This window comes from Oncorhynchus mykiss, chromosome 9, assembly GCF_013265735.2.
Source record: "Oncorhynchus mykiss isolate Arlee chromosome 9, USDA_OmykA_1.1, whole genome shotgun sequence".
NCBI classification, from domain to species: domain Eukaryota; kingdom Metazoa; phylum Chordata; class Actinopteri; order Salmoniformes; family Salmonidae; genus Oncorhynchus; species Oncorhynchus mykiss.
The window spans coordinates 67,019,675-67,042,677 of NC_048573.1; the positions used below are offsets into that span (position 1 = coordinate 67,019,675).

Here is a 23,003-nt window from a genome sequence, read left to right on the forward strand (position 1 = left end):
CTTTGCATGGGGTGTTGGCTGGTCCTTTGCATGGGGTGTTGGCTGGTCCTTTGCATGAGGTGTTGGCTGGTCCTTTGCATGGGGTGTTGGCTGGTCCTTTGCATGGGGTGATGGCTGGTCCTTTGCATGGGGTGATGGCTGGTCCTTTGCATGGGGTGATGGCTGGTCCTTTGCATGGGGTGATGGCTGGTCCTTTGCATGGGGTGTTGGCTGGTCCTTTGCATGGGGTGATGGCTGGTCCTTTGCATGGGGTGTTGGCTGGTCCTTTGCATGGGGTGATGGCTGGTCCTTTGCATGGGGTGATGGCTGGTCCTTTGCATGGGGTGTTGGCTGGTCCTTTGCATGAGGTGTTGGCTGGTCCTTTGCATGGGGTGTTGGCTGGTCCTTTGCATGGGGTGATGGCTGGTCCTTTGCATGGGGTGATGGCTGGTCCTTTGCATGGGGTGATGGCTGGTCCTTTGCATGAGGTGTTGGCTGGTCCTTTGCATGGGGTGATGGCTGGTCCTTTGCATGGGGTGATGGCTGGTCCTTTGCATGGGGTGTTGGCTGGTCCTTTGCATGGGGTGTTGGCTGGTCCTTTGCATGGGGTGATGTACGTTTCCTTTAACAATCAGTCTTTAAGATAGATGACACAGAAACCTTGGTATAAAACTATTTAGTAATTAAATGCAATTGCAGACAGAGTTTCACACACAGAATACCTCAATATTCTATAGTAAAGATCTGTGTGGCGAAACAAGAGACAACACTCTTTATACAACCTACCGTCAATCATATCTTAACATTGTTGCATTGGATTAGATACAAAGTATCTAAAATTAGAAAAACATGTATAGACTGTGGTTTCTCACTCTACTATCTCGGCCTTGAGGCTGTGTGACTGTCAGCAGGTGCAGACAATTCTCAGCCAGAGAACTAAAGCAGTACATCTCCATTTACCCAGTACTTTTCCATCACTGAGCATTGCAAGCATACAAAGGTCATCACATATATACAGTAATCATGGCATTGGTGTAGCCCCACATCTGACCCCAGGGTAACCCTCACATAAAAGGTGGTTATTAGCACTTGGTCCCAGATCTGTTTGTGCTTCTGGCAACTCCATTCCACCTTGTCAAGCCAAATGTTTGACATGACAACGAGTTGGCATGATGGAACAAACAGACTGGCACTCAGGCTAGCACAACTAGATTGAAATCTACAATTTAATATATTAAACTATGCATACAAAATATATATTAATGCATTTTAATTTATCATAACATACAATATCCTTCCTAGAACAGCCAGCAATAATATGTTGCTAGTGAATCCTAATTGTATTCTGTTTGCGATTTCCGTTCATATAGGCAGCATTATCTGCCCTCTTCCTGTGCATTTGCAGGGTTTTACAGACATTACTTCTTTAATATTTTCTTTTTTTCTATCCAGCATACATTTTTCCCTTATCTGTGCATCAAACATTTGGTCTCTGAAATATCCATGTCCTCCTACGTGGTCATTCCCAGGAACATCGAGCCTCAAACACTTAAATCAATTCCTAGTTCAAATGTCAAGTCCAAACAGTTGCTTCAACAAGTTAGCATATCAACCATCAGGCCAGCTTGCTACCAGCATTGTGACAGTGAGTCAGTCCACTAAAGAGAAGATGTACTTTGCAGCACGTGTTACTTGACAAAAATAACAAAAAGTGAAGGGAAAAAAAAGTATTGTAAGAGTCTTTACCTCCCTGTAGTTACATGATATTGTAACAGAGCATCATTTATCCAACTGTAGTCGTGCAATACCAATACCATACTCAAGTCTCATTAATCCTTAAAACCAGAGCCCTTCGTTCTCAAAAGGTGCTAGTCCTTAGAACCAGAGGCCTTCGTTCTCAAAAGGTGCTAGTCCTTAGAACCAGAGGCCTTCGTTCTCAAAAGGTGCTAGTCCTTAGAACCAGAGGCCTTCGTTCTCAAAAGGTGCTAGTCCTTAGAACCAGAGGCCTTCGTTCTCAAAAGGTTCTAGTCCTTAGAAACAGGTTGCGTTCCAACTCTCCAACCCTTCTCCCAAAGTGTGCACTTGTCTTGCACACTCCCAGTATTTAAAAGCATTGGATCCATGTAGGGCATAAGCATCATCTGAGAAGAGTGGAGGAAGGGAGGGATACAAGCAGAGTGTGTTTAACCCTCTGAAGGGGAACGGAGGGGGACACAGCCATCCATTTCCAGAGACTCAGGCCAGCCTTCGTACTTGTTACTGTTCTTACTGTTCTTCATACGCTGGGGGGGGGGGGGGGGGGGGGGGGTGAGAGAGAGAGACACAGGCAGAGAGAGAGGGCATGAACATTAGGCTTTACAGAACAAACACACTGACAGAGCCATAGATATAACACAGAGTTACGAGCAGAGCTATGAGGAGAACAGTGAGTGTACAGATACGTCATCACGCGTAATCACAGAGGTCACGTATCCTTATCTCATGCACACGTAGATGTACAAGCACATCCAATTATAAACGCAGCAACTACGCTGGATAGCCATTTTGCTTGGCGCTCTTGCGTTGTTCGTACGGTATAAATTATATATAGTTTAGGCTTTAAGTAAAGGTAGTCTACCTGTTCGAATGGACTCTTGTTCTCGATGCCCTTGGCTCCTACAAACACCCAGCTGTCTCTGAAGGTGAGCTCCCTCACTGCTGTGCTACCCAGCTCCTCAAACAGACGACGAGCCTCGTCATTTAATCTGCCGCGGGTGTTAGGAGAGGGAGACAGACAGTTGCAGTAAAGTAGGCCAGCTAGATGAATGTCCATTTTGAGTTTGGGAAGCCCTGCCATACAGTACAACATACCACTTTTGTATAGTTTAACACCAAACATAATTTTCACTTAGTAATGTTTACAATTGTAAGAATAGACTGGTAGATTTACCAGTTGTCAATATGTTCAATTTGGTTTTGTTAAGCATTTTGCAAGATTGTGGTGACTGTAAAACAACCCCTTTAGTGCTGTGTGTGTGAGTCATGTGCCATGAAGCGTAATATTATAACCACACAGCGCTGAAAGCCTTGCACAGGACTGGGGCTCACTTAGTAATGTCCATGCTAGACTCTTACTTTGTGGCAGGATCGTCAAAGGAAGCTACAAACACAAGTGTTCCCTCATGTAAAGGTAGGAGATACTTCAACAGGTCAGTAACATCTGAGAATGGAAGACAGAAGGGTAGGATGAAGCCTATTAAAGTACCTGTATTTAACTGAACAATATGTAGAGGGGCGTTAAGCCACTTTTAACCTCTTGTACAGTGAAAATATTGAAGATAATGATGTATAAAATAAACTCATTTAAATATTACGAACATGCACCAAATGACACCAGGACATCAGTATAAAGGTGTTTAATCCTCTTACCTCCTGCCCACATATCAAATGATTTTGTGTCCAAGAGCTCTCCAGATACCCCTGATGAGCAGAAACATGAATTCATTTAAAGTTAGCAATCTGTGCAACAGTCAAGTCAAAATCACAACTGCACAAATTAACTTGAAACATAACTTTGAACAATTTGTCAGAGATTATTCTAATTACCATTTACTAAAGCAATGTTTAGTCCTCTACCAACATTGTTGTTGACACTGCTGACAAGGCTGAGGGAGAGAAAAGGAAAGGTTGGAGGAACCGTAAGTACCAACACTAGGAACACAAGCATTTGGCTACACCCGCAATAACATCTGCTAAATATGTGTATGTGAACAATAAAATGTGATAATTTACTGGTTAGATTTAAGATGATCATAAACCCATTGTAGGCAGTAGATGAAAGATGAGATTAGAGCTACTAAACTTTCAGGAAACTAACCCCTGAAGAGTTAATCTATACATTGTTACACTCCGACAATGAAGGAGCAACCATAGGTAGACAGAAAGACGCTACAGACAAAACCACTCCTTCGGTCATTTTTGGCAAGATGGCCCAAACAGATCTGGGATCAGGCTAATGAAGGAAAGCAAAATAAGACAAATACTTGCATTCAGCTCTTCAGACAAACTTCAGGGTTAAGATGATATGATGGCAGAAAGAGTTCATGAGAAATAAAAGGAAACGGAGACAAGCTGGAGAGAGTGAGATGGTTGGCGGTGACATTGATACATTGGTGTAAGAAGTGTAATTGCCCCGATGATGTACAACAATTCTCACATCTTATCCTCCAGGCAGATTTTGGGCCCAATGACGTTGGCGGCTCCAGAGACGATGCGGAAAGCCAGATGTTTCTGAGGACAGGGAGCCGACAGACCACACTTGTACCTGTGTGGTTTAGGCTCTGGAAGAGGAGAGGACACACAAATTAGCACATTAGAATGAAAGCGTACCCAAACTGGGAATATGGTGCTCAACTGAGGGACATAGATTAGCACTGTCCCACTGACATTGAAATGTTTAGGTACCAAAAGGATTACTTTTTGTGATTGCCACTGTAAATAATGGTCTTAACTTCTCACATACCAGCTGTTGGCTCCTCGTTTGTCCCTGTTGAAAATATAGATATGAGTTAATGTTGATCTATCCTGTTTTCTCCTATCACAGCCATTCAAACTAACTGTTTTAGTCTCCATTGGCCGCTGTGAAATCCCTGAGCAGTTTCCTTCCTCTCCGGCAACTGAATTAGGAAGAAGGCCTGTAACTCTGTAGTGAGAGGGTGTACTGATACCCAATCCAAGAGGGTAATTCATAACCTCACCACTCTCAGAGATATTCAACGTCTGCTTTTTAAAAATTATAAATAAATCTACCAGTAGGTGCCCTTCTTTGAGAGGCATTGGATAACCTCCCTAGTCTTTGTGGTTGAATCTGTATTTGAAATTCACTACTCGACTGAGGAACTTCACAGGTAATTGTGTGTGTGGGATACAGAGATAAGATAGTTATTCAAAAATTCATGAAACTTAAGCACATTTGTACTCCTGAACGTATTTAGCCTTGCCATAACAAAGGGGTTAAATACTTGACTCAAAACATCTGTTTTCTATTTGTAATTAATTTATAAAAATGGCAAATGACAACTCCACTTTGATATTATGGGGTATTGTGTGTAGACCAGTGACAAAAATAATCTACATTTACTCAATTTTAAACTCAGGCTGTAACATCAAAATGTGGAAAAAAATCAAGGGGTGTGAATACTGACGGCGTGTGGTGGTGATAACATTGTATTCCAAATCAGATCAAATGTTAGTCACATGTGCCGAATACAACAGGACCTTACAGTGAAATGCTTACTTACAAGCCCTTAACCATTGCATTGTGACGTCCCTGGTAATTCCCAGCCCTAGCCTATTAAAAACTGTCAGAAGTAGGCATTGGTCTGAAGCCGAAAAAGGGAAATTCACATGAGCGCCACAATGCCTACTCCACCAAGTTTTTTTAAGCACACAGCTACTGTAGTAGGTTAAAGCTATTTTTAGTCTATTGTACTTCAAACAATGTCTATGCAGGTTGCTACGGATTCAAACCTTCTCAAACAGCCTAATTCATACTCTTCAGTGTCCTGCTATTAAAATAGTGTACACACACACAATTATCTTTCAAAACATTAGAAACTTATTCCTAATATTGAGTTGCACTCCCTTTTGCCCTCAGAACAGGCTCAATTTGTTGTGGCATGAACTCTACAAGGTGTTGAAAGCAGTACACATGATGCTGGCACATGTTGACTCCAATGCTTCCCACACTTGTGGCAAGTTTTCTGGTAGTGCATCTCTACACCGAATATCTCGTTCCATCTCATCCCACAGACGCTCAATTGGATTGATGTTCGTGGAACCATTCCTGAACAATCCTAGCCTTGTGGCAAGGGGCATTATCCTGCTGAAAAATCCATTTGCAGATGGATATACTGCTGCCATGAAGGGATGCACCTGATTGGCAATGAATTCAAAAAATACCCTACACAATCATCACCAGCCTACAACGTTGACACTTGGCATGATGGATGCATGTACTAATGTGGTTCTCTCCATACCCTAGTGCTCTCATAAGCATGAAACAGCAGGAACTGAGATTCATCAGATAAGGCAAAAGGTCAGGCAAGCAATAATGTAGGCTTTGTTTAACCTTGGGGTTTCCAACCTTGGTGCACCCATCCCCCCGGCTATTGTGTTTAAAACTTGGGTTGAGGCTTTGTGGAAGAATGTGGGATCGCTAGATTGTCAACTAGGGCTGACCTCAACCAACTGACCAGTTGTTTGGTTGATAGGCTGTCGGTCGACCAAGATTTTTTGTAAAGCAGTCGCAAATATATTTATTTTTCTTAAGGCACGAGAGACCTGTCTGATTTGCGCCTGTCTCAGTGGACTAATCCACTGAGGCCGCAGGGAGGCCATGGTCCAAGAAAAAGGTGAGTGTTGCATGGATGCACGTCTCTTTCGCCTGAAATGATGTACCCAAAACTAACTGCCTGTAGCAAGGATATGCATATTCTTGGTACCATTTGAAAGGAAACCCTTGGAAGTTTGTGGAAATGTGAAAGGAATGTAGGAGAACGCATTAGATCTGGTAAAACAAAGAAAAAGCCAAACTTTTTTTGTACCATCACCTTTGAAATTCAAGAGAAAGGCCATAATGTATTATTCCAGCCCAGGTGCAATATAGATTTTGGCCACTAAATGGCAGCAGTGTATGTGCAATGTTTTAGACTGATCCAATGAACCATTGCATTTCTGTTCAAAATGTACCAAGACTGGACAAATGTGCCTAATTTGATTATTAATTATTAAACTCTCAAACAATAGCATTGTGTTATTTCACTGTAATAGCAACTGCCAATATCAGATGTCTACATCCTGGGAAATGGTCTTGTTAATTACAACCTTACGCTAATCGCATTAGCCTACTATAGCGCAACTGTCCTGCAGGGGACCCACCGATCCTGAATTAGTTTTAAGGTCCTTGTTCTGTTGCATTTACCACAGGTGGACACCAATCAAGTTGTAGAAACACCACCAATACGTTCAATGGAAACAGGATGCACCCAAACTCAATTTAAGTCATGTAAATAAGGTATGTTTTTTTTGTACATTCAAACATAAAAAAAAAAAAAAAAAAAAAAATGTTTTTGCTTTGTCATTACGGGGTAGTGTGTAGATTGATGAGAAAAATATATAATGTTATCAATTTTAGAATAAGGCTGTAACGTAAAGGCACTCTATTGTGGGGGCTAGACGTCAGACAGTAAGGTTGTCATCGTCTTACCACTGAAGAAGTGTTTGACCACCAAGTTGCTGTCCCCTCCAAGTATGGAGCTGGCTAACACCCAGGTGAGGCCCACCAATAGCAGCACAGCAACAGCTCGCAGAGGCCCTGGCACACAGACACATTCCATTAGAATAGGCTCTTCCTCAGCAACAATACATGACATTCATTAGATACAACTAAAAAGACAGCTGGACACACTCTCACAGACAAGACACACTCCTACCTGCCAATCTCATGATTTATTTTCTTCAGAAGCTAAGGCAGACAGACCGGCAAGTAGTGCTACAGAAAACAATGAGAATAATATGTTAGAAAGAACATGGGCTTTTCTGGTAATTTCGTGTCAGTTTCATTGAAGCAACAATGTTTGAAAACATTAAAAGGATACTTTTGAGCAAATTACAGGAATCTCTATCAATGATACAATTAAGCAAGCAAGCAAGATAGTTATTTCGAGATGCATTCGACAAGACAAAGGCAAAAAGTGGAAAGGCGCCCACTGCAATGAGAGCAAAAAGGAAACACCCACTGTTATTTATTCCAAGGCAAACTCATCTAGATTTCCTTCGTGAAAATTCACCTTTCCTGGCAAGACAAACTTGGACACTGAAATATGATTTGGGAGGCTTAGTTCAGCGTCTGTAGTGTTTGCATCGTTCCAGTTACGACAAGCACGGAGAAATTATCTTAATTTCTTCAAGCGTGCGATCTTGCTGATTAGTTTTGAGCGTTTCATTTTCTGTGACGTCAGCCTGGAGTCTGCGCGCATGCGTCTTTCCACTGTTATGCCGCGTTCAAATCAACTCGGAACTCGGAAAAATACGAATTCAAATCACAAAGTCAGTGATTTTCAGGTCGGAACGTCTGAGCTCCAGAAAGAGACAGGAGTAACCGAGTTAGATTTTTTTCCCCGAGTTCCTAGTTTTGAACACTCCGAAGTCGGAAGTCCGCGATTTCCGAGATCCCAGTTGTTTCGAACGCGGCATTACTCCCATGTGTATACAATACATACAGTAAATCATTGGTTACTCATTAAGGTGTCTCCACGCGTCATACATTTTGTTCATGTTATGATGGGGGGGATATCACCACCCAATTAATTACATAAACTATACTACGGAGGCATGAAAAGATTACAAAATGATATAGTAAACTGATTTATGAACAGCTCGAGCTCTAATGTGGCAATATTATTCCATAGAATTGGGAATTAGAATACCAGTAATTATTAGTAATTTAATAATACAATAATGTTATAATAGGACCTCTATCGATTCTTCTCTCTGTATCGTGGGCACGAGCAGATGCGCGTTAACGGCATTAGTCGGATTCCGTTAAGATGGCCGCCTCCAGTGCAGTGATATCAATGTCCAAAATCATTCAACCCATTTGGGGTGGACGGTTGGCAACGACAGCAAAAGTAAGACCGAGTTTTATGATTCACAGTTATGATGGCAAATAAACTACATACAACATGATTGAGAGAAATTGTGTTTCTGGAATAGAATACAAGGTCATTTCTGGTTAGCATTAGCAAGAAGCGCATGTCACTGTCAGTGATAACCAATATCCCTCCCTTTGCTACTTTCTCATTTGACATGCATACGGTATACTGTATTGTTGCTTATCTCTAGAAAGACCCAAAGGGACTCACCGACCACGTGAACCACAAGTTGAGTTATCTAACGCCCTGTCCTGTTCTTCTGTTTCCTAAGGTATTTGGAGCCACAGTGAGCAGTCGCAGAGAGAAGTCAACAGTAGTGAGTGCCCATCTTGGAAACTGCATCAGATAGGCTATCTGTGGTGGTTTGAGTAGGCCTACTGAAGCTAGCTAGATCTTGTGAATGTGCAGAGATTACAGTTACATGGAAACCAACCCGATGTGGAATTGCGTTGAATTCTACTTCAGGCAGAAATTAGGGTTAAATAAAAGCCAGACCGTTAAATACAGTTAAATGTTAACTCATTTTAGGGTGGTCCTTTTGCAGGTAGGAATGTGAGACAATATTGTAATGAAACAGCAGGGAGCAGGTCTCGAACCCTCGACCTTCTAGCCCGAGGTCCGGCGCGCTATCGACTGTTCCGAAAAGCACGCTCGTGCGGCAGGGTCGATTTCCTCGCTTATAAACCCAGGGTTGTCACAATATAGTCACAGGAAAGTATAATTAAATCAACGTTTCAAAGCTCTGGTAGTGTGTTCAGATTTCTATCACCTCATGCATGTGCACAATATGAAAATACATGCACACCACTCATGCTTACTTGTTGAACTCCTGTAAGTGTTTACATGGTTCTGCACATGCTTAAGGTAATAGAAATGTGAACACACTACCAGCACTTTGATAAGGTGATTTAATTATACTTTCCTGTGGATATATTGTCTCACATTCCTACCGCCAAAAGGACCAACTACACAGACAACTGTTAAAATATAATTTCATTTAATATTCAGGCTCGTAGAGCTTGTGTGAGGAAATTTTCCAAGCCAATGTATGGCATTAATCTAACTATGAACCAGACCAATCACAGCCTGATTGTCAGGCAGAGGTCACAGTAGCTAGCTGTCTGGCAGAGTGTGCAGAGATCAGGGTAGCTAGGCCTCTTACTTAAACAATAAGGCAGTTGTTATGCGCAACGAGGAATGTCTGGACACAGCCCTTAGCCGTGGTATATTGACCATATACCACAAACCCCCCGAGATGCCTTAATGCTAATATAAACTGGTTGGCAATGTAATTATAGCATTAAAAATACAGTTTTTTTCATACCCGTGGTATACCACGACTGTTAGCCAATCAGCATTCAGGGCTCGAACCAACCAGTTTATAATGTGCATTTTAGGCACATGGTGAGTTGCCTAGTACTGTCAGAAATCACAAGGCTTGCTTGCTGTCAAGTATGTCTATTTGAGGCATGGTACTGGTGATGTAGCTAGCCTACCCAGGTATCTTACTGTGAGCAGCACAAGATTCACACTGCCACTCTGTCAGATTTAAACATTTCAGATGGAGCTCTAGACACTTCTGCTTGGTATTTATTATTGTTTGGTTGATTTGGTGTGACAAAATTGGCTAGCTAACTAACTCTGTTGTCACCTTTAGGCTGAGCATTTGTAACCTGATCCAAGACTACCCTCTCCCCTCTAGGGAGACGGGATCATTAATGAGCTAGCAATCTGAGGTGTAGGGCAACTGTTTGTTTTCTGGTGCTTTGCTAATCTCTCACTCTATTGTTCTGCTTTTCCGGACGTTTCTACAACTAATAGGGACAAATCATTGTAAGTACCGCGTTGCATTGCATCACCGTTCATCACATTCCCACGTTACACATCACACACAACACGCCTTATTCACACCATTGGAACACAACCATAGTTTGATTTGCTTTCGGTGCAGCCTGGTAACTCTGACAGAAAAGTGTGCAAGGATAACAAAAAAATGTGTGCATTTCAGCCCCCTCCTGCGAAGTATGGTGGCAGACACACTGTAACTCTGATACCTGGAGATGGTATTGGACCAGAACTGCTCAATCACGTAAAGGAGCTCTTCAGGTCAGTCAAATATGCTTTATAACAGTCTATAACGTGTTTATAAGCTGTTATTCGCACCTCATCAACATCTTATAAACACACAGCCACTAATATGTGCCTGGGAGCTCTTAAGGTCTGCTTATTGTATTATAACTGGTCATAGCATTCATGGCTTATAAACACTTATAACAGTTAATTAATTTAACAGTTTATTTAACAGATGCTTCAGGATTTTATCTACTTGCCCAGAGTCAGATGAAGTAATGGATACATTTATTTTGTCTCTGCATCCAGTGTGAAGGAAGTTAGAGGTCGTTTCGCTTGACAATGCTAACTGGCTTTAGCGCAATGACTTGAAGTCTGTGTTATCTACTAGCAACTTCCTTCAAACTGCACGCAGATAATATTTATTTTTTATCCATGAGTTCATCTGACTCTGGCGAACAAAACTGAACAAAACTCTAAACGCAACATGCAACAATTTCAAAGATTTCACTGAGTTACAGTTCATCTAAAGAAATCAGTTAATTGAAATGAGGTTCATGAGGCCCTGATCTATGGATTTCACACGACTGGGAATACAGAAATGCATCTGTTGGTCAAAGATACCTTTTTTTTTAATGTAGGGGCTTGGATCACAAAACCGTTCAATATCTGGTGCGAAGTTGCTTGATGTTGGCGGGAACTGAAACACGTTGTCGTATATGTAGATCCAGAGCATCCCAAACATGCTCAGTGGGTGACATGTCTGGTGAGTAGGCAGGCCATGGAAGAACTGGGAATTGTGTACAGATCCTTGCATCATGGGGCTGTGCATTGTCATGCTGAAACATGACGTCATAACGGCGGATGAATGGGCACGTCAGTTGGCCTCGATAAAATGCAATTGTGTTTGTTGTACGTAGCTTATGCCTGCCCATACCATAACCCCACCTCCACCATGGGGTACTCTGTTCACAACATTTACATCAGCAAACCGCTTGCCCACACGACACCAGACACACTGTTTTCTATCTGCCTGGTACAGTTGACAACGGGGTTCAGCTGTGAAGAGCACACTTCTCCAGCATGCCAGTGGCTATTGAAGTTGAGCATTTTCCCACTGAAGTCGGCTACGACACAGACCTACAGTCAGGCCAACACCCTGGTGAGGACAACGAGCACACAGATGAGCTTCCCTGAGACGGTTTCTGACAGTTTGTGCAGAAATTTGGTTGTGCAAACCCACAGTTTCATCAGTTGTCCGGGTGGCTGGTCTCAGACAATCCCACAGGTGAAGAAGCCAGATATGGAGGTACTGGGTTACACGTGGTCTGCGGTTGTGAGGCAGGTTGGATGTACTGACAAATTCTCTAAAACAACGTTGATGGCTTATGGTAGAGAAATGAACGTTCAATTCTCTGTTAACAGTTCTGGTGGACATTCTTGCGGTCAGCATGACAATAGCACGCTCCCTCAACTTGAGACATCTGTGACATTGTGGTGTGACAAAACTGCACATTTTAGTGTGGCCTTTTATTGTCCCTAGCACAAGGTGCACCTGTGTAATGATCATGCTGTTTAATTAGTTTCTTGATATGCCAGACCTGTAAATTGGATGGATTTTTTGGTCAAATGAGAAATGCTCACTAACAGGGATGTAAACAACATTTGAGAGAAATAATCTTGTTGTGCATATGGAAAACGTCTGGGATCTTTTATTTCAGCTCATGAAACATCTGACCAACACTTTACATGTTGCGTTTATATTTTTGTTCAGTGTAGATAAAGGGCTTCATTGCCCAAATCCTGAAGTATCCCTTTAAATGTGTGGGAATAGTAGTGAGTGGCTACCTTGTTCCAAGTTCATAACAGGATATTCACAGTTTATAGACATCAATATGTCTCATGCCCATTGGTGTATAGTACAACCAATGAGTTGAGGTAGAATGACTGAGTCGTTGGGTTGTCCTTCCCATATTGTGGTAATGTGCTCTATAGGTTCAGCTGTGTACCTGTGGACTTTGAGGTCGTGAATGTCAGCTCAGCTACCGAGGATGACATCAACAACGCCATCACAGCCATCCGCCGTAACGGAGTGGCCCTCAAAGGTAGGAGAAACTGTAGAATCCATGTGACGGCCTTGGAAGCTCTAACCCTGGCAATGTGACTGGTGAACTCATGGGCACATTTGCAATGGGGCGGCAGGGTAGCTTAGTGGTTAGAGAGTTGAACTAGTAACCGCAAGGTTGCAAGTTCAAATCCCCAAGCTGACATGGTACAAATCTGTCGTTCTGCCCCTGAACAGGGGGGAAAAAATAAGAATTTGTTCTTAACTGACTTGCCTAGTTAAATAAAGGTAAAAAAAAAAGGCTGCCAGTCCACCCAATATGCACTTGAATGGGGAGGCACTTTCTATGGGAGAAGTACTGAAGAGATTTTGTACTCAAATTGTAGGCAGCTTCTAGTTATTTAATCCTATTGTCCATTAACTGCAGCTGTGTCAGTCACTGTGTCATATGATAAGTTGTGTGTCTGTATTCTATAGCATGGTTTCCCAAACTCGGTCCTGCCCTGGGTGGTTTTTGCTCTAGCACTACACAGGTGATTTCAAATAAGCAAAGTTTGACGAGTTGGTAATTTGAATCAGCTGTGTAGTGCTAGGGCAAAAAAACAAAATGTGCACCCAAGCGGGGCCCCAGGACTTGTTTGGGAAACACTGTCCTATAGAATACCTATAAAACAGTCAACATGCTTGTGTTTTTGTTTGTGTGTTTGTAGGTAACATTGAGACCCTCCACACCCTGCCTGCTTCCCACAAGTCCAGAAACAATCTCCTCCGGTAAGTAAAGGTTTCTATCCAATCGTTTATTTAAAAAAGACAGAGGACCTCTTCCTTGAGTGCTCTGTTGCTGCTAACGGGGCACCGATCTCTATCCCAAATGGTCTTCTGTGGCTTTCTCTGTCTAGCCCTGTCAGCTTACACTGTCTCCCCCATCTCTCTGTCTTGTCAGCTTACACTGTCTCCTCCATCTCTCTGTCCAGCCCTGTCAGCTTACACTGTCTCCCCCATCTCTCTGTCCAGCCCTGTCAGCTTACACTGTCTCCTCCATCTCTCTGTCCAGCCCTGTCAGCTTACACTGTCTCCTCCACCTCTCTGTCCAGCCGTCAGCTTACAGTGTCTCCTCCACCTCTCTGTCCAGCCCTGTCAGTTTACACTGTCTCCTCCATCTCTCTGTCCAGCCCTGTCAGCTTACACTGTCTCCCCCATCTCTCTGTCCAGCCCTGTCAGCTTACACTGTCTCCTCCATCTCTCTGTCCAGCCCTGTCAGCTTACACTGTCTCCTCCACCTCTCTGTCCAGCCGTCAGCTTACAGTGTCTCCTCCACCTCTCTGTCCAGCCCTGTCAGCTTACACTGTCTCCTCCATCTCTCTGTCCAGCCCTGTCAGCTTACACTGTCTCCTCCATCTCTCTGTCCAGCCCTGTCAGCTTACACTGTCTCCTCCATCTCTCTGTCCAGCCCTGTCATTTTACTTTGTCTTCTCCATATCTCTGTCCAGCCCTGTCAGCTTACACTGTCTCCTCCATCTCTCTGTCCAGCCCTGTCAGCTTACACTGTCTCCTCCATCTCTCTGTCCAGCCCTGTCAGCTTACACTGTCTCCCCCATCTCTCTGTCCTGTCAACTTACACTGTCTCCTCCATATCTCTGTCCAGCCCTGTCAGCTTACACTGTCTCCTCCATCTCTCTGTCCAGCCCTGTCAGTTTACACTGTCTCCCCCATCTCTCTGTCCAGCCCTGTCAGTTTACACTGTCTCCCCCATCTCTCTGTCCAACCCTGTCAGCTTACACTGACTCCCCCATCTCTCTGTCCAGCCCTGTCAGCTTACACTGACTCCCACATATCTCTGTCCAGCCCTGTCAGCTTACACTGTCTCCTCCATCTCTCTGTCCAGCCCTGTCAGCTTACACTGTCTCCTCCATCTCTGTCCAGCCCTGTCAGCTTACACTGACTCCCCCATCTCTCTGTCCAGCCCTGTCAGCTTACACTGTCTCCTCCATCTCTCTGTCCAGCCCTGTCAGCTTACACTGTCTCCTCCATCTCTCTGTCCAGCCCTGTCAGCTTATACTGTCTCCTCCACCTCTCTATCCAGCCCTGTCAGCTTACACTGTCTCCTCCATCTCTCTGTCAGCTTACACTGTCTCCTCCACCTCTATGTCCAGCCCTGTCAGCTTACAGTGTCTCCTCCACCTCTCTGTCCAGCCTTGTCAGCTTACACTGTCTCCTCCATCTCTCTGTCCAGCCCTGTCAGCTTACACTGTCTCCCCCATCTCTCTGTCCAGCCCTGTCAGTTTACACTGTCTCCCCCATCTCTCTGTCCAACCCTGTCAGCTTAGACTGACTCCTCCATCTCTCTGTCCAGCCCTGTCAGCTTACACTGTCTCCTCCATCTCTCTGTCCAGCCCTGTCATTTTACTTTGTCTTCTCCATATCTCTGTCCAGCCCTGTCAGCTTACACTGTCTCCTCCATCTCTCTGTCCAGCCCTGTCAGCTTACACTGTCTCCTCCATCTCTCTGTCCAGCCCTGTCAGCTTACACTGTCTCCCCCATCTCTCTGTCCTGTCAACTTACACTGTCTCCTCCATATCTCTGTCCAGCCCTGTCAGCTTACACTGTCTCCTCCATCTCTCTGTCCAGCCCTGTCAGTTTACACTGTCTCCCCCATCTCTCTGTCCAGCCCTGTCAGTTTACACTGTCTCCCCCATCTCTCTGTCCAACCCTGTCAGCTTACACTGACTCCCCCATCTCTCTGTCCAGCCCTGTCAGCTTACACTGACTCCCACATATCTCTGTCCAGCCCTGTCAGCTTACACTGTCTCCTCCATCTCTCTGTCCAGCCCTGTCAGCTTACACTGTCTCCTCCATCTCTGTCCAGCCCTGTCAGCTTACACTGACTCCCCCATCTCTCTGTCCAGCCCTGTCAGCTTACACTGTCTCCTCCATCTCTCTGTCCAGCCCTGTCAGCTTACACTGTCTCCTCCATCTCTCTGTCCAGCCCTGTCAGCTTATACTGTCTCCTCCACCTCTCTGTCCAGCCCTGTCAGCTTACACTGTCTCCTCCATCTCTCTGTCAGCTTACACTGTCTCCTCCACCTCTATGTCCAGCCCTGTCAGCTTACAGTGTCTCCTCCACCTCTCTGTCCAGCCTTGTCAGCTTACACTGTCTCCTCCATCTCTCTGTCCAGCCCTGTCAGCTTACACTGTCTCCTCCATCTCTCTGTCCAGCCCTGTCAGCTTACACTGTCTCCTCCATCTCTCTGTCAGCTTACACTGTCTCCTCCATCTCTCTGTCCAGCCCTGTCAGCTTACACTGTCTCCCCCATCTCTCTGTCCAGCCCTGTCAGTTTACACTGTCTCCCCCATCTCTCTGTCCAACCCTGTCAGCTTAGACTGACTCCCCCATCTCTCTGTCCAGCCCTGTCAGCTTACACTGACTCCCACATATCTCTGTCCAGCCCTGTCAGCTTACACTGTCTCCTCCATCTCTCTGTCCAGCCCTGTCAGCTTACACTGTCTCCTCCATCTCTCTGTCAGCTTACACTGTCTCCTCCATCTCTCTGTCCAGCCCTGTCAGCTTACACTGTCTCCCCCATCTCTCTGTCCAGCCCTGTCAGTTTACACTGTCTCCCCCATCTCTCTGTCCAACCCTGTCAGCTTAGACTGACTCCCCCATCTCTCTGTCCAGCCCTGTCAGCTTACACTGACTCCCACATATCTCTGTCCAGCCCTGTCAGCTTACACTGTCTCCTCCATCTCTCTGTCCAGCCCTGTCAGCTTACACTGTCTCCTCCATCTCTGTCCAGCCCTGTCAGCTTACACTGACTCCCCCATCTCTCTGTCCAGCCCTGTCAGCTTACACTGTCTCCTCCATCTCTCTGTCCAGCCCTGTCAGCTTATACTGTCTCCTCCACCTCTCTGTCCAGCCCTGTCAGCTTACACTGTCTCCTCCATCTCTCTGTCAGCTTACACTGTCTCCTCCACCTCTATGTCCAGCCCTGTCAGCTTACAGTGTCTCCTCCACCTCTCTGTCCAGCCTTGTCAGCTTACACTGTCTCCTCCATCTCTCTGTCAGCTTACACTGTCTCCTCCATCTCTCTGTCCAGCCCTGTCAGCTTACACTGTCTCCTCCATCTCTCTGTCCAGCCCTGTCAGCTTACACTGTCTCCTCCATCTCTCTGTCAGCTTACACTGTCTCCTCCACCTCTCTGTCCAGCCCTGTCAGCTTACAGTGTCTCCTCCACCTCTCTGTCCAGCCCTGTCAGCTTACACTGTCTCCTCCATCTCTCTGTGAGCTTACACTTTCTCCTCCATCTCTCTGTCCAGCCCTGTCATTTTACTTTGTCTTCTCCATATCTCTGTCCAGCCCTGTCAGCTTACACTGTCTCCCCCATCTCTCTGTCCAGCCCTGTCAGCTTACACTGTCTCCTCCATCTCTCTGTCCAGCCCTGTCAGCTTACACTGTCTCCTCCATCTCTCTGTCCAGCCCTGTCAGCTTACACTGTCTCCTCCATCTCTCTGTCCAGCCCTGTCAGCTTACACTGTCTCCTCCATATCTCTGTCCAGCCCTGTCAGCATACACTGTCTCCTCCATCTCTCTGTACAGCCCTGTCAGCTTACACTGTCTCCTCCATCTCTGTCCAGCCCTGTCAGCTTACACTGTCTCCTCCATCTCTCTGTCCAGCCCTGTCAGCTTACACTGTCTCCTCCATCTCTCTGTCCAGCCCTGTCAGCTTACACTGTCTCCCCGATCTGTGTCTCTCTGTCCCACAGCACCAGTCTGGACCTGTATGCCAACGTCATGCACTGTAAATCCCTCCCTGGAGTTCAGACTCGCCACAACAACATTGACATCATGATCATCAGGGAGAACACTGAGGGAGAGTACAGCAGTCTGGAGCATGAGGTTAGACGCACACAGGCACACGCACAGGCAGACACGCAATTTTACTCCCTCAACGCATCCCTTTGTGTTTTTCCATTTCCACTCTTTGCTGTAAATAACCTGCGTTCACATCCCTCTCTCCTTCCCTTTGTGCTGTAGAGTGTATCAGGGGTGGTGGAGTGTCTCAAGATCATCACCCGGACTAACTCCCTGAGAATTGCTGAGTATGCCTTTAAATTGGCCCGGGAGAAAGGTCGCAAGAGGGTCACTGCAGTTCACAAGGCCAACATCATGTAAGTCAGTCAGTCAGTCAGGGACGGCAGGTCATTTAGTCAGGGACGGCAGGTCATTTAGTCAAGGACGGCAGGTCATTTAGTCAAGGACGGCAGGTCATTTAGTCAAGGACGGCAGGTCATTTAGTCAGGGACGGCAGGTCATTTAGTCAGGGACGGCAGGTCATTTAGTCAGGGACGGCAGGTCATTTAGTCAGGGACGGCAGGTCATTTAGTCAGGGACGGCAGGTCATTTAGTCAGGGACGGCAGGTCATTTAGTCAAGGACGGCAGGTCATTTAGTCAAGGACGGCAGGTCATTTAGTCAAGGACGGCAGGTCATTTAGTCAGGGACGGCAGGTCATTTAGTCAGGGACGGCAGGTCATTTAGTCAGGGACGGCAGGTCATTTAGTCAGGGACGGCAGGTCATTTAGTCAGGGACGGCAGGTCATTTAGTCAGGGACGGCAGGTCATTTAGTCAGGGACGGCAGGTCATTTAGTCAGGGACGGCAGGTCATTTAGTCAGGGACGTCAGGTCAGTCAGTCAGTGAGGTGTCTATTCCACTAGATGTGTGTTATAATGACTCACACTCTGAGTACTTTGGGGCTACGGTCCAATTCTCTACCCTTTTCCCCAAAGTGTGCATTCGTTCACGCCACCTCATAGATTTTTAAAGGAAACATTTGTGTAACAAATATGGCCCCGCCCCCTAGCCCATGCGTACACTATTCCAATGCTTTGAAAAGCATGAGGTGTAGTGAACAAGTTAAGTGCACACTTCCAGAAGAAGGGTACAGTCAGAATGCAACCAATGTACAGTACCAGTCAAGTTTGGACACACCTACTTATTCAAGGGTTTTTCTTTATTTTTACTATTTTCTACATTGTAGAATAACAGTGAAGCCCTCAACTATGAAATAACACATATGGAATCATGTAGTAACCAAAAAGGTGTTCAACAAATCTAAATATATTTGAGATTCTTCAAATAACCATTATTTGCCTTGATGGCAGCTTTGCACACTCTTGGCATTCTCTCATCCAGCTTCATGAGGAATGCTTTTCCAACAGAGTTCCCACATATGCTGAGCACTTTTCCTTTAGTCTGCGGTCCAACTCATCCTAAACCATCTCAATTGGGTTGAGGTCGGGTGATTGTGGAGGTCAGGTCATCTGATGCAACACTCCATCCCTCTCCTTCTTGGTCAAATAGCCCGTACAGAGCTTGGAGGTGTGTTTTGGGTCATTGTCAAAAACAAATGATATTCCCACTAAGTGCAAACCAGATGGGATGGCGTATCGCTGCAGAATGCTGTGGTAGCCATGCTGGTTAAGTGTGCCTTGAATTCTAAATAAATCACTGACAGTGTCACCAGCAAAGCACCCCCACACCATCACATCTCCTCCATGCTTCACGTGGGAACCATACATGCGGAGATCATCCATTCACCTCTGCTTCTTACACAGACACGGCGGTTGGAACCAAAAAGCTCAAATTTGGATTCATCAGACCAAAGGACAGATTTCCGCCGGTCTAATGTTCATTGCTCGTGTTTCTTGGCCCAACCAAGTTTCTTCTTGTTATTGGTGTCCTTTAGTAGTGGTTTCTTTGCAGCAATTCAACCATGAAGGGCTGATTCACGTAGTCTCCTCTGAACAGTTGATGTTGATGTGTCTGTTACTTGAACTTTGTGAACCATTTATTTGGGCTGAAATTTTAGGTCCTCATGGGAGCCAGTTTCATCATAGCGCTTGATGGTTTTTGCGGACTGTTGCGGAAGGACTGTTGTTTCTCTTTGTTTATTTGAGCTTTTCTTGCCATAATAATAGCGAAAATAAAGAAAATCCCTTGAATTAGTTGGTGTGTCCAAACTTTTGGCAGGTACTGTATATATTTTTATTTGCCCATACCTCCCTTGAAGGACAAGGTTTTTTTTTGCTACTTTTACGTGGTACTTAAAAAAAAAAAATTACACAGTAGTTACATAGCAAGATATAGTTTTCATATACATTACATTTGGATAGATAGTACTCAGACCTATCTGGTATACATTACATATATTACAACCAAGGTGTTGTTGAACATCCTGTTTTCTCACCTTTACAGGAAGCTGGGAGATGGTCTGTTCCTGCAGTGCTGTCGAGAGGTGGCTGCTGGATACCCTGACATTGCCTTCGATGCCATGATAGTCGACAACACCACCATGCAGGTATGAAAATCAATGCTCTCTTTATGATAGAGGTACACCAGTAAGTTTTATCCTGGTCTCCTATCGGTTTGCGCTGACTCACCAACTCCTGCAGTCTTTGATATTGCCATGAGTTGTTACTAATGCTTATTTGTGTTGTTAACCTATCCCTCTCTCATCTCCTAGCTAGTGTCTAAGCCCCAGCAGTTTGACGTTATGGTGATGCCCAACCTGTATGGTAATGTGGTTAGCAATGTGTGTGCTGGCCTGGTGGGAGGACCAGGGCTGGTGCCAGGGGCCAACTATGGCCGTGACTATGCTGTCTTCGAAACGGTCAGTCCAGTGAGCACCTGTAGTGTCCACAATTCTGATAATATAATATTATGCTTCCACAGTGGTTTATTGAGATGCCCCAACAACAGACAATGTTTCGATCCCAATCGATGAATTCTTATTTGAATGTAATATTTCATTTTTTATTTATAAATTAGCAAAAATTTATAAAAAACTGTTTTTATTTTGTTAATATGGGGTATTTTGTGTAGATTGATGAGGGGGATAAAAAAACAAAACAATTTAATCAATTTTAAAATAAGGCTGTAACTTAACAAAATGTGGAAAATGTAAAGTGGTCTGAATACTTTGCGAATCCACTGTATATCATTGATCTCGCAATATGCTCTTTCTCTATATGTCTCTCAGGCCACCAGGAACACAGGGAAGAGTATTGCTGACAGGAACATTGCTAACCCCACTGCCATGCTACTGGCCAGCTGCATGATGCTAGATCACCTCAAGTGAGTTCACCTTGCATAGTCTAATGAAGGTGATGTTTCTAAACCATGACGATGTGTATGTACAGTATAATCTGAATTGCGGTCGACTTGTTGGGCAGAACAAAGGGTATGAAAGTCATTGTCCTTTTGTGTGTCTCAGGCTCCACGATTATGCCACTATGATCAGGAATGCAGTCCTTACGACCATGAACGAGACTCAGGTAAGTCAAGTCCTCTCACCTCACTGCACACTTGTCACTATGCGCAATACACTGACCTGCTCAGTACTCTCACCTGACCTGCCCAGTACTCTCACCTGACCTGCTCATTACTCTCACCTGACCTGCTCAGTACTCTCACCTGACCTGCCCAGTACTCTCACCTGACCTGCTCAGTACTCTCACCTGACCTGCTCAGTACTCTCACCTGACCTGCCCAGTACTCTCACCTGACCTGCCCAGTACTCTCACCTGACCTGCCCAGTACTCTCACCTGACCTGCCCAGTACTCTCACCTGACCTGCCCAGTACTCTCACCTGACCTGCCCAGTACTCTCACCTGACCTGCCCAGTACTCTCACCTGACCTGCCCAGTACTCTCACCTGACCTGCCCAGTACTCTCACCTGACTGCCTGCTCACCTCCTGAGAGACCGGTCTGGCCAGTTATCAACAGAGCACAGGCCAATAAAGAGCGTTTTCTTTTCAAATTATGTTAATATAGCTTGGCATTTCTCAAATTCATCTTTGACACTCTCTAGTCCAACCTGTAATCAAATGTATGCTTCTCTATAGAGTATCTTCTAGTGTTCAAAATGTTGCTAATGTACCTACTGATTTATTACCCGTGTAGAATGCCTCTTTGAGGTGTCTGCAGAGAGGAGCTACAGGAGGATGGCCATTTTAATGAGCCCTATAGCTCCTCCCACCAGCATCCTCTAGTTAGGTGTGATGGATAGTCATTTTGAGACCTGTACAGGGGAGAGTGATGTTGCAGAATATTCTGAAAGAAATGTGTAGAACAACAATTGTGTTATTTCTGTTGTCAACATTGTGAAATATTTAACCTCTGAATGTCGACCGAAGCAGACAATGTGATTGGTATCACAGTATTTACTATTCTCTTGCAGTTGCACACAGCTGACATCGGGGGGCAGGGCACCACCTCTGAGGTGGTTCAGGCGATCATGAGAAACATCCAGAGCAAGGGGCCTCTCACCAGCGAGCTCTGAACACGCATTTCGACCACACACATCAAGTCAATGCTGTTGGATAACATACAAATCCTTGGTGTGTCTCGTATATTTGACCAACTGTGTGCCGTATGAGAGAGTGGGCGTGTGTTTGTGCATGTTTATTTCCATAGTAATGCGCCTCCGTTGAGCGGTTCAGTCTTGCCTGTAAACACACACACACCATGCACACACACACACACCATGCACACACACACCATGCACACACACACACACACACACACACCACACACCATGCACACACACACACCATGCACACACACCACACACCATGCACACACACACACACACCACGCACACACACACACACCATGCACACACACACACACACACACCACACACCACACACCATGCACACACACACACCATGCACACACACCACACACCATGCACACACACACACACACCACGCACACACACACACACCATGCACACACACACACACACCTCTTTCAGATGAATTCATCACTTTACATTTGTACAGTTCAGTCATTTAGCAGACACTCTTATCCAGAGCAACTTATAGTCGTGAGTGGATACATTTTCATACTCGTCCCCTGTGGGACTCAAACCCAAAACCCTGGTGTTGCAAGTGTTATGCTCTACCAGCTGAGCCACACGGGACCATGTTATCTTCCCCTCTGCATGCCTTTCATTCATTCATTCATGTCTGTGTATTTCAATGTTATTTCAATTTAACACCATTCTGTCTTTCCATAACCATTCCCTGGCTGTTTCAAGCACATTTAACATTTGAGCATAAACAAAGGAAGTAGGAGGCTCAAACTGCATCTGTAATAACATGCTGTAGTGAAGTAGTAACAGCTAGGATCT

At 45.1% G+C, this 23,003-nt stretch overlaps 2 protein-coding genes across 5 annotated transcripts; one reads left to right on the top strand and one right to left on the bottom strand.

The window, feature by feature from the left end:
- Nucleotides 1-640: 640 nt before the first annotated feature.
- On the bottom strand, nt 641-9,425 carry LOC110532718 (protein FAM3A). Of its 3 annotated transcripts, none has more exons than XM_021616822.2 (10): nt 8,883-9,425; nt 7,452-7,510; nt 7,226-7,333; nt 4,481-4,504; nt 4,175-4,298; nt 3,565-3,623; nt 3,388-3,438; nt 3,094-3,178; nt 2,597-2,723; nt 641-2,261 (listed from the first exon to the last, which is right to left on the bottom strand). In XM_021616822.2, exons 2-10 carry the CDS (start codon nt 7,462-7,464, stop codon nt 2,163-2,165), a joined length of 690 nt encoding a protein of 229 aa, XP_021472497.1. In that variant the 5' UTR covers nt 7,465-7,510; nt 8,883-9,425; the 3' UTR covers nt 641-2,162. The 3 variants fall into 3 exon arrangements, with proteins under 3 accessions (XP_021472497.1, XP_021472495.1, XP_021472496.1); XM_021616820.2 differs by lacking the exon at nt 8,883-9,425 and adding an exon at nt 7,758-7,996; XM_021616821.2 differs by lacking the exon at nt 8,883-9,425 and adding an exon at nt 7,809-7,994.
- On the top strand, nt 8,355-22,420 carry LOC110532716 (isocitrate dehydrogenase [NAD] subunit gamma, mitochondrial). 2 transcript variants are annotated; one of them, XM_036988770.1, is made up of 13 exons: nt 8,373-8,648; nt 8,944-8,988; nt 10,494-10,505; nt 10,681-10,778; nt 12,738-12,847; nt 13,518-13,578; nt 17,569-17,701; nt 17,840-17,973; nt 20,061-20,163; nt 20,329-20,475; nt 20,845-20,939; nt 21,079-21,139; nt 22,047-22,420. In XM_036988770.1, the coding sequence occupies exons 1-13, from the start codon at nt 8,568-8,570 to the stop codon at nt 22,146-22,148; spliced, it is 1,182 nt and encodes a 393-aa protein (XP_036844665.1). In that variant the 5' UTR covers nt 8,373-8,567; the 3' UTR covers nt 22,149-22,420. The 2 variants fall into 2 exon arrangements, with proteins under 2 accessions (XP_036844666.1, XP_036844665.1); XM_036988771.1 differs by lacking the exon at nt 20,329-20,475 and having other exon boundaries at nt 8,355-8,648; nt 22,047-22,401.
- Nucleotides 22,421-23,003: the final 583 nt, after the last annotated feature.